Source organism: Eurypyga helias, unplaced genomic scaffold, assembly GCF_000690775.1.
Source record: "Eurypyga helias isolate BGI_N326 unplaced genomic scaffold, ASM69077v1 scaffold10928, whole genome shotgun sequence".
Lineage (NCBI taxonomy): Eukaryota > Metazoa > Chordata > Aves > Eurypygiformes > Eurypygidae > Eurypyga > Eurypyga helias.
In genome coordinates, this window is record NW_010268900.1 from 18,297 (window position 1) to 28,380 (window position 10,084).

At 40.4% G+C, this 10,084-nt stretch overlaps 1 protein-coding gene across 1 annotated transcript in view; it reads left to right on the forward strand.

Moving 5' to 3' along the window:
* Nucleotides 1-623: 623 nt before the first annotated feature.
* Nucleotides 624-10,084, forward strand: part of RABEP1 (rabaptin, RAB GTPase binding effector protein 1) — a 29,796-nt gene continuing 20,335 nt past the window's right edge. Inside the window, exons 1-3 of the mRNA XM_010157905.1 lie at nucleotides 624-999; nucleotides 3,147-3,350; nucleotides 4,583-4,743. Coding sequence (XP_010156207.1) covers nucleotides 3,218-3,350; nucleotides 4,583-4,743 — 294 coding nt within the window. The 5' untranslated portion in view covers nucleotides 624-999; nucleotides 3,147-3,217. The remainder of the gene's footprint in view (nucleotides 1,000-3,146; nucleotides 3,351-4,582; nucleotides 4,744-10,084) is intronic.

The following is a 10,084-nucleotide window of genomic DNA, read 5'->3' on the forward strand; positions in this document are numbered from 1 at the left end:
TACTATAGGGTTGGTGGTTGTGGGGGATCTTCACAGCATCATACAGTGGTAGGGCATGTTTGCTTTCAGTAATAACACTGTTGTAACAATCTTTAGGTGCCTTGTGGACTGTCTGATTTTCTTTTGTTCTTCCACCGGATCAGCTTGCTAATATGGTAAATGGTGGAAAATAGTGTGACATATGTACTACGCCTTTGAGGGTTTTTACCTGCTGTAAATCAGGAGAGTTTCATGTTCTGATCCGTTATTCTCCACAGACTCTGGTCATCTCCTGGCAAACTTCTAGTACAGTCTGAGAAACCTTCTTTTGGGGAGTGTGCAGAACTGAAGGCAGGAAAGATAATGGCATCTAATTTTTAGCTTATGGGTTTTTCAGTGCTTTGTTCTTCCGTAGTTGTTAGCTGAGCAGCTGTCACACTGTTTTCTTTGACCTCAGCCTTTGAGAACTTGGTGCTTTGTTGTTCAGCCTTCACACACTGTTCCAGTGCCTGGTGACTAAATTCCCAGTATTTTGGAAAGAAGCACCAATAGAAATAATTTTGGCACTAGGTGTTTTTTTATTATTATTGCTTCCTTTACCGTATATACACAATTGCAGTTTTCTTTGGGAGATTGTTTTCCACGGAATTCCCTGCCACATGCCCCTTCAGTGCTGTGAAGTTACCTATTACAATTTGGTTCCATAGTCTAGGAAAACGTATCTTCCCTTGTTGCTTAAAGGACTCTGACTTCTTGTCCTGCTGTATCACAAAGCAACAGCTGAGCTAATGAATAAAGATATTTTAAAAAGAATAAGCCCCAAACCACAAAGTTGCAGAATGGGATGCCTAAACTATTAGTGATGTACTTTGTCTTCTGTTTTATTTTTAGTTGCTCTTCTACAACGGGTAGCAGAATTGGAAAAGGTCAATGCAGAATTTCTGCGCACAAAGCAGCAACTTGAGCAAGAATTTAATCAAAAGAGAGCAAAATTTAAGGAGTTATACTTGGCTAAGGAAGGTAAGTTCTCAATTCGCTGAATAATTCGCTGAATAAAGTGTAATTAAACTTGAGCTTCAAATAATCCCTGTATGAAGAGTAACAGTTGTGATGCCAACTACTACTCCCTATTTGCCTATGTGCACCACATAGTTTTGTTGTTTTTTTAAATTGATTAAGGGTAATTAGGATTTAAGGGATTTTTTTCCAGTACTGGGATAGTCAGCGGGACATCCAGCATGGTTGTTATTTATGATTTGCCAAAAATGAAGAAGTGACTGTAGTCATTTCAGCAGGTACATAAGAAGAACATAAGAGACAAACAGAGAGTAAAGTTCAGTAGGTGGCTATTTAGTTTTCTACAATGAATTTTTAGAATTGATTTAAAGAATTGCCTGCATGGGTGGGAGTCAGCAGAGCAACTACACGTAGAAGTGCCACCTCTGAGTTTCCATACTAACATTCTGAAGTCACAGGGGGCTCGTTCTCCCTGAAGAGCAGCTGATCTGGTAGGTGGAAAGACATAGTCTAGAGGGTGTGCTGTTTGTACTTTGAGGCTAGCTTTTTTACGTAGTATTGTCTTAATTTTCCATCTGAGGGATAACATAAGCCAACAAACATTATAAAGGTTTTAATACCAGCCAAGGTCATCTATTTCAATAACACTCTTTGTAGGAAAATTTGAACCATATGAGCTCAAATATCTGATGAAGAATTGGAGAGTAGAGATAGCTGCTGTTCTGAGAACCAAATTGATTTATTTCTAATCCTGATGATTTTCCTGTCCTTAACATATGAAAGCAAAGCCAAAAAATAATGCATTAAGACTGCAGCTGCTTGTGTAAGCTTATGAGAGCAGAAATACAACAGGCGTAATGAAGATCAGATCATACAGAAGGCCTATTTCTTTGTGTTTCCAGCAGCTGGATGAAAGGAAGTTTAAGATACAAGACACTGAAGATGAGATCAGCAATAATTCTTTTTTCAGAACAGTCAAAAAATAGAAAATAAAAATAAATTGTGACAAGCAAAAAAAGAAAATCCAACTTCCACATGTACTGAGTGGAAAGGATACCAGAGGAGAATGTACAAGCAATTACTTTTTTTTTTTTTCTCCCTTCCCTGTTCTCCAGGACCTTTTCCTAAATGCACATTGTGACTGTGGCAGCCCATCCTTGATACTGTCATTTAAGAACTAAGTCATATAAACGCTACAAGATCTTGGGTTTGGGGGGGGTGGGGTTTGTTTGGTTTGGTGGTTTTTTTTTTTTTCTTCCCCACATGAGGATTAATGCCCTTTTGAGTACCCAATTAGCTCAGGGTTCTGTATTCTTTACCCAAGGGGCAAGGTGTTGGGCACCAGGACTGATTAAGCATTTTGGGTCTGAGGGAAATAAATGGAGATGCCTTGCTGTTTGTTGTACACCAGCCAGGAGTTTCTGCTGAATGTGATTGCCATTGAAATAGGCTATGTGAGCATAAAGCTGTATTTTGTCTTGGTGCTTTTGGAATGACTTGTATTATATGTAATATATCTTCCAGAGCTTTTTGCGTCCGATTAACTGAAAACTCGGGAGGATAATGTGAAATTAGTTTAATTTCTGTTTATAGTTGCAACAATTAGAGAATTAGTGGATGTTCCATGGAATGATTCCCCTTTTCTAGTAGAAACTTAGTTTTAGCAAAGCCGTGGTAAAGAACAAATTAGGCTGCATAGTTCTCTTACGGGCTCCAGGTAGTGGTCACAGAGTGTTTCTGTTCAAGAAATATGAAGTGTTCTATCCAAATTCAGGACCAGGTTGATGCCAGGAACTGTCTTCCTGTCGTTTGTATCTTTTCCAGATTCATTACCAGAACGAGTTAAATAATAATGAACTAATTGAAAGCATGGTTCACTTTCATCAGGTATATTGATTGGTAGGTTGTATCTACAGTGTCTGCTTTGTGGCTGTGGTTGTGAGAAGGTACTTTTAAACAAAAGGCAAGGGCAAGCGAAGTCAAGGAAGACTGAAGACACCTGCAACATTTGTTCAGTCATGCGTAGATGGTGTAATATCAGGGCTTCCTTCATCCCATTGTTAGACCACTGTTTTTTGCCACAGCAACTATGGATCTTCTTCAGATTGAATTTATTAATCAAGCTAAATGCAAATAATGTTTGTTTTTAGAGGACCTGAAAAGACAAAATGCAGTGCTGCAAGCAGCCCAGGATGATCTGGGACAGTTGCGGACCCAGCTGATGGAAGCTCATGCTGAAATGGAGAACATCAAAGCTATAGCTACGGTGTCTGAGAATACAAAGCAGGAAGCTATCGATGAGGTGAAGAGACAGTGGCAAGAAGAAGTAGCTTCACTACAAGCTATTATGAAAGGTAACAACCAGACGCACTGCTGCTGCTGAGATCAGACACCTCTTCAGTGATGTAGATCGTGTAGTGATTTGTGCCTGCTCTTGCACAGAATAGGGATAGCTGTTTTTCATGGCTTGGCATAACTGGGCTACAAAAGCAGATGAAGCATACTTCCTAAGCTTGTGAAAAGGAGCTTTGGGGTTCTTTTCTGTTAATATGAGGGTAGAATTTAGGAAGAATCATGGCAGTAGGAACTCCCACGTATACGCAAAGCATTTTTGAGGAACTATGAATGTGATATTTCATCCTTCCATGAAGATAAGTGTAATGCATGTAATTTGACAAGTCTGAGAATGGCTTTAGGCTGACAGCACGATTCTCTTCTCTCCCATGTAAAGATGGTTCTGCTGTCAGACAGTTAACTATCCCCCCAGTACTGTCGTATGGACTTTTCCCCAGGCTGCTGACAGAACGTGCTGCTCTGCATCAGTTGGGGGTTATTGTTTATTCTTGATAGTCATGAGCTGTCTGTTATGTTTGCACGTTGCACAGCTGTTGATGTTCGAGACAGACTATTGCTGGGTGTAAACTGGGGACAGAGTGTTGTCATAACTGCCTGTTCTCTTAAAGGTTCACAAAGAGGATCACAGTATCCTGAGCCTACAGCCTGTTGACTGTAGGCAGTTTTTCCATCACCTGATTATGCTCTTCCCCCAGAGAACACAAATCTTCATGTATATTGAGTATACAAACTTTTGTTTATTGATGATTACACAGACACAGGAACCTAGATCAAGGCTCAGTTGTGCCAGCTTCTGTATGTATGTAAACAAAGACAGCACCTTACCTGAAGGGGTAATAACAGGGAAATGAAAACTGTGAGAGGTTCTCATTCCTTTGCATTTAGGAGTAAATAAGTAGGGTTTTGGTAGCTCATTTGGATGGTGTGCATGGAGGTGCAAAATGTGCTGCTAAATAGTATGCTAGATGTGTACGTTCTTTTGAAGTTGGCAGTTACACAGTTTTGGAGTTTTTTTTGTTTTCTAGTCATGGTACAAATTGAGATGCAGTTCCTTTGCATCTTTTGCTTGTGTGGTTAGTTTTTGGGACAAGAGTCAAAGGGGAGAGAGAGGAAAGAGAGTTCACTGTTGTCCTAGTTTTGATCACTTATGATAAATCATTGGCTGGTTGAAGATGGAGTTCCTGTTTTTTAACTTACATTGAAAGTACGTTTTGAAAATACTGTTTTATAGAGACTGTTCGTGAGTATGAGCTCCAGTACCATCACAGGTTGGAGCAAGAGCGAGCTCAGTGGAATCAATACAGAGAAAATGTGGAACGGGAAATAGCAGAGTTAAGAAGGCGACTGTCTGAGGGTCAAGAGGAAGAAAACCTCGAAAATGAAATGAAAAAGGTACGTTGAAATCTAGGTCTTCAGTTTCTGTTTCAAGATACGCTTGTGGTGTTATGCATGAGTTCGTTTCTATGCCCTGCTGTAATTCCTCAGAAATACACATAGCCTCGTTCTGGCACCTTTCAGCTCTTGGGTCATGGTGACTTCCATGAACAAATCCTGCATTTGAATCCATAAAGGGGTTGTATCTGGTTATGTGGATGAAGTAAGAGGATTGCACCTGGGAAGAAAGTAAGGTTTGGACTTCAGCTTATAAAAGCAGAAGGCCTTGTAACGTCAAATGAAGTCAAGTAAAGCCCACTTCAGATTTTTCTGGGTTGACTGCAGATTTATGAAATTTCCTTTATACTCCACACCTTTATTCCTTTTCTCAGCTCTTGGAAACTTCTTTTGAGGTTTTTAATGGGCACTGTCTAAAATACCTTTGTCTTTCTTTAAGGTAAGCCATGTTTGTGCGACACAGTACTACTGTCTTCCTAGGAAACACAGGACCTTGCTGGCATAAAACAACAGGCTCTAGATCATGAAAGATAGTTGTCCTGGAGTTCAGAAAGATTTTGTTGTTGTTATTCCAAGATCTGTGACTTAGAGTTTGTGAAAGTAGGTGGAGGTGCCTTGTGTTGAATTTGGATTATTTTGTTGTTGCTGAATTTGAAGATTTGGTGTATTTCTGTTTCAGACAGGAAGGAAATTGAACCTGTCGTAATAGATCAATGTTTTGGGATCTTTGTTTAGCGTATTACAAAAACCTGTATTTAAGTGAATTTGTCTTCTCAGCAGGCTTACAGTAGTCTCTGAGGTATTCTAAGACAATTGTAATGTAATAAATGATCCTGTAGTCAATAAAGGAGTAGACTAACATCTGATAATCTGCCACATCACTGTTTCCTTGTTTATGCTTGCTGTCTAGCAGAAGAAACGTGGTATTGAATATCACAAACATTACACATAAGTATTTTACCTATATTTACTATATTGTAGCAAGCAATCACTATTAGTGTTGCAAAACAGCATTCTTTTTCTGAGGCTTAGAAGGAGATTCTTGAATATTGCTAGTTGTAGTTGCACAATTGCTGTTTGGAATTCGGTGAGACTGTTCTTCATATGGTCCTGATTTATCAAGGTGGAAGTCAGAGTAAAGCCTATTTGCCAGTGTTCTGACTACAGAGTTACTGTCACTGGAATTCTAAGATATCACCTGTTTTTGAGAGAAGGTTTTAGCCCTGTTAAGGGGAGAAAGACTTCGTTTGAGCCTGGAGGGAAGGTTCAAAATTGGATCAGTGTGGCAAGTCTTGTATAAACAACCTGGAAAATGCAAAGTTCATAGTGTGGAAGTCCTGGCAGTGCATTACCAACCAGCCAGTAAGAGTTTTCAGAAAACAATTTGTCTTAACCCAGAGAGTCTTTCCAATAACAAAATCTTAGCGCTTTTTTTTTAATCTGAGTGTACTGGTCATGTAACAGTTGGATTTGCAAGTTGCTCAGGTGATGGAGCAGCTCACCTAAACCTAATGTGCCAGTTAGCATTTAAGTTTTTAGTACAGCAGAAAAAGAACATTTTCAACTATAGTCCTTTCAAAAGGAAATAGATAGCCCTTGTAATGCTAAAGGAAAAGTGATCAATTTATTAATCTGATTAATATCAGCTCAGAAAGCTTTATAGCCCTGTAAAGCAGAGGAATGTATATTTTATGTAATATGTGCAGGAGGGGGAGGGGAAAATCTGGTCTTCAGAGTGCAGCTTGAAATAATTAAACTTTTGCATGGGTGTTCTAATCTTCTTTGTCATTAAACCTGTGAGGTTTTTCCTCAAGGAAACTAAGAATTAGATCAAAATTAGAAAAACGACATTTGTTTCACCTAAAACCAAGCAAATCCCAAGCCCACAAAAAGCTGTGTTGGGTTAGCAAAATAATGCATATTCATACATCAGCAGTCAGTACAAAAGGAGGAATTTTCTTGATCACTTGGGATGTGCTCTTTGAAGATTTGTGATCAGTTCCTTGTGCTAAATAGTATTTCCGTACAACAATGTTGTGTTCATCCTCCATCTTTTTATGCTCCATCATAAGAGTGGATTAATTTTATTCTTAGTTGTATTCTTGAAGATATTTTTTAAAAAATCTTCCAGCTTTTAAAAAACCTTCCACCTTCCACCTGATTCTAAGGAATCCAAAAATCTTGAGGCGTTAAAAAAAAAAAAAAAAAAGGAAGAAACTGTACTTTGCTCTCTGGGTTGTAAGTAGGGGCTGTACCAGCATATAATACATCACATTTCTTAAAACGAGCAGAAAACCATGCCATACCCCAGTGAGAGGGGCGGTGAGAGGAATGGACAGAGCAGAGACAAGGTCACAAGCCATATGTTTAAGTCCAGGACTCTAACCACCTTGGCTGGAGAGTATCTCAGTGCAGTCATGTTCACTTTGGCTATAAAATCCATTTTAAACAACAAAGAAAATCCACAAAATTGAATACTGCGTTCGCATAATTGCTGATGATTATGCTTGTTGTCTGCATACCGTGTTCCCTGAAAGAGATGAAGGGTAGATAACAAATGTTACTCCGTAAATATTTCTTTGAATTCAAAGTTTATCGATTTGGTTGGATGGTCAGTTTTGCTATGTGTGCTTTCGGACTCGCAGTGCACATGTTAGTTATCCTGGTCTGGGAGCGCCTAGAGAGGGTGGGTAATGTTTGGATAAACATAGTATTCTGCACTGTGTTTACTAGACTGTGGCTGCTTTGCTGGAGGTATCCAGCTCTAGCCTGCAGACCCGGCATTTGGCATTCTTGAGCATCCCCTCGTCAGAAGGAGCGTGTCTGGCGCAACACGTGCGCCTGTCTGGAAGCAGCAGGTTTGCTTTCCCGTGTAAATATGTTTCGAGTTGCAAATTGCCAAATCTCTGTAGAAAACTTGTGTGTTCTGTGATTTTTGCCATAAAGCAATGATTTTGAAGAAATCTGTACTGAAAACTGTGTGTATTCTATAAATCTCCCTTCTCTGCTTAGAAAAGGTCAGTGCCTCGTTCTAAGGATAAGTGTGCTTACCTAGTGATTTGTCTTTCAGAAAATACACAGGTGATTTATAAAGCTCTCTCCATCTTTGGGGTGCATGTGATACCACATAGGCTTGGGGTTTTTTGTTACCACAGATGCAACAAGCAGCTAGTCCGTAGGGGCACGCGCTGCCATGCGCGTTCCCTCCGCAGTAATGACCAGGCTCTGTGGGGATGTGTCAGGTACACTAGCAATAGTTGACTAGTCATTTTAATTCAGAACTCGTTTCCCATTCAGGAAATGATCTGGTTTTCTGTTGGAGCTGTGATGAGTATAAAGACCCTTCGTAGCACAGTTGTGTCAGAGTAGCAGATGTCTGCAGGACAGGTATTTCACATATAGAGCCAAAAAGGACAAACCTCCTGTTACAAAGTGTGCTTAGCAGTCCGAAGAGGGGAAATTGGAAGGGGAGGGTTAGCTGATTTCTGTGACAGAGGTGGCTCATTGGTAATGATAAAGAACAGTGGAATAGATTTAGATGAACTTTAAGTGGTTTACTCCAAGTTTAAATAGAGATTCTCAAATGTGTGTGTCTGTTTTCCGCTTGTCTCATTTTTAAGGAACAAATTCAGGTCCAGCATGTGCCTGAGATTTCTCCAGCCAGGTTTTTGTCGTTCTGAAAATGTTGGTAAGAGTAACAGTACGGGACATGCAGGATTGCTGTAGCTAGCGGTCAGGCTAGCAATGCGGTGTTGTGTGTGTTGGCTTGGGCTCTGGCATGTTCTCTGTGTGGAGCCATCTTCACGCTGTGAATGCAGGTCGTGGGATCCTGCATGGGATCACGCTGTGGTCTGCAGATCCCTCGCAGCAGGCTCTTTAGCCGCTCTGCTGAGGGGAGGCAGGCTTTGCTGGGGCAGAAGCGGCATGGGTGATTTGGTTTTGATTAGGTCGTGAAGAAATACAAGCTGATAATGCGTACAACCGTGGTCTTTAGCAGTAAGGTTAGTTTAGCAAAAAGTTAGAAGGAAATAGACGTTTTAATGATCACCCCTCTGGAGGAGCCTGAGTGAGGCCTTTTAACACAGGAAATGTAATGTTGTGGCACCTCTTGCCACATGTGACAGTATCTTAATGTAGCAGTTCTCAAGGTGATGGATACTCGTAGTTTGAGTGTGAACTGCAACCTCGATTTGGGCGTCTCGGGAATTACTACCGTCAGAAGAAGACCCAGTGACCAGCACTCACTCGCTAGCAGACACAGGCTGTTCTGAGTCTTTAGCTCAGTATCACACTGATCTCTGATGTGGGTCCTTCCTGCCCAATCTTCATACAACCCCTCCTTCTTTTCTTTTTTTTTTTTTAAATGGAGCATTTGCAATATGTTGCAACCATAGTGTCAAACTTCAGCTCCCTTTGCCTAGCAGTAAAAGCTAGAGTAACCTTTCTGTCATGTGGAATTTGATACAGTTCTGTCTTTCCAGTTGGTTGCTGTTAACCTGTCTGATCTTGCTTTTGGGGAATGCTGACTGTTTCTCTGTACTGGCTGGTTCTAACACAGACACAATTTTTGCTCTATATTCAGTGTTGAACCGTGTGAACTCAGGCTGGTGAGGAAACGTTCCTGCAGTTACTATGAATAATTAGGAAAAAGCTTACTCAACAGTCCTAAAAATGTTGGGCTATCTTCAGTCCGTATGAGCTGGCCACAGGTAGCATCGAATGAATAGAACTGATACAGTAAATGAAATATAAAGCAATCTTTGAAGTTGAACTCGTGTTCCCATCTTCTCAAAAAACATGACTGACCTGGCTGAAAGTGACAGGATGTGTGTGTACGTGTGACGCTGTCACATGTCCCTGGTATTGAATCTGCTGTGCCATGTGATGTCCCTCACTTTCTTCACAGATTTTATTTATGTTCTTTGGACAAGCAAACGAGCAGGGACAAAATGTAGCAGAAGGGAATGAAACATGAAGAAATGTAATTTTGTTTGGTCTATAGAGTTTTCTTTAAGGCTTTTTAGAGCCCAAGGGCCTGGTAGCATTTGGATAATTGACAGGTCTTACAATATTATTTTGTCTATTAAGTTTAGAAAATGTCAGTCTTTAAAAATATTGTCTGTGTTTCATCCTGAAAGTCTTGCCTAGAATACAGTTGTCAGGAAGCTTACCAGAAACAAAGTCAAATTAGTACCCTCCTAAGACCTGCATTCAGGTCTGGGTTAAAGCAAGACATAAATGTTCTCTTTCAGCAGCTGTCTTTGCTGACCAGGTTAGGGAAAATGTCATCTTTGGAAACCTTGTCCCAAGCTTTGGGACACAGTTCTCTGCCTTCCCTCTC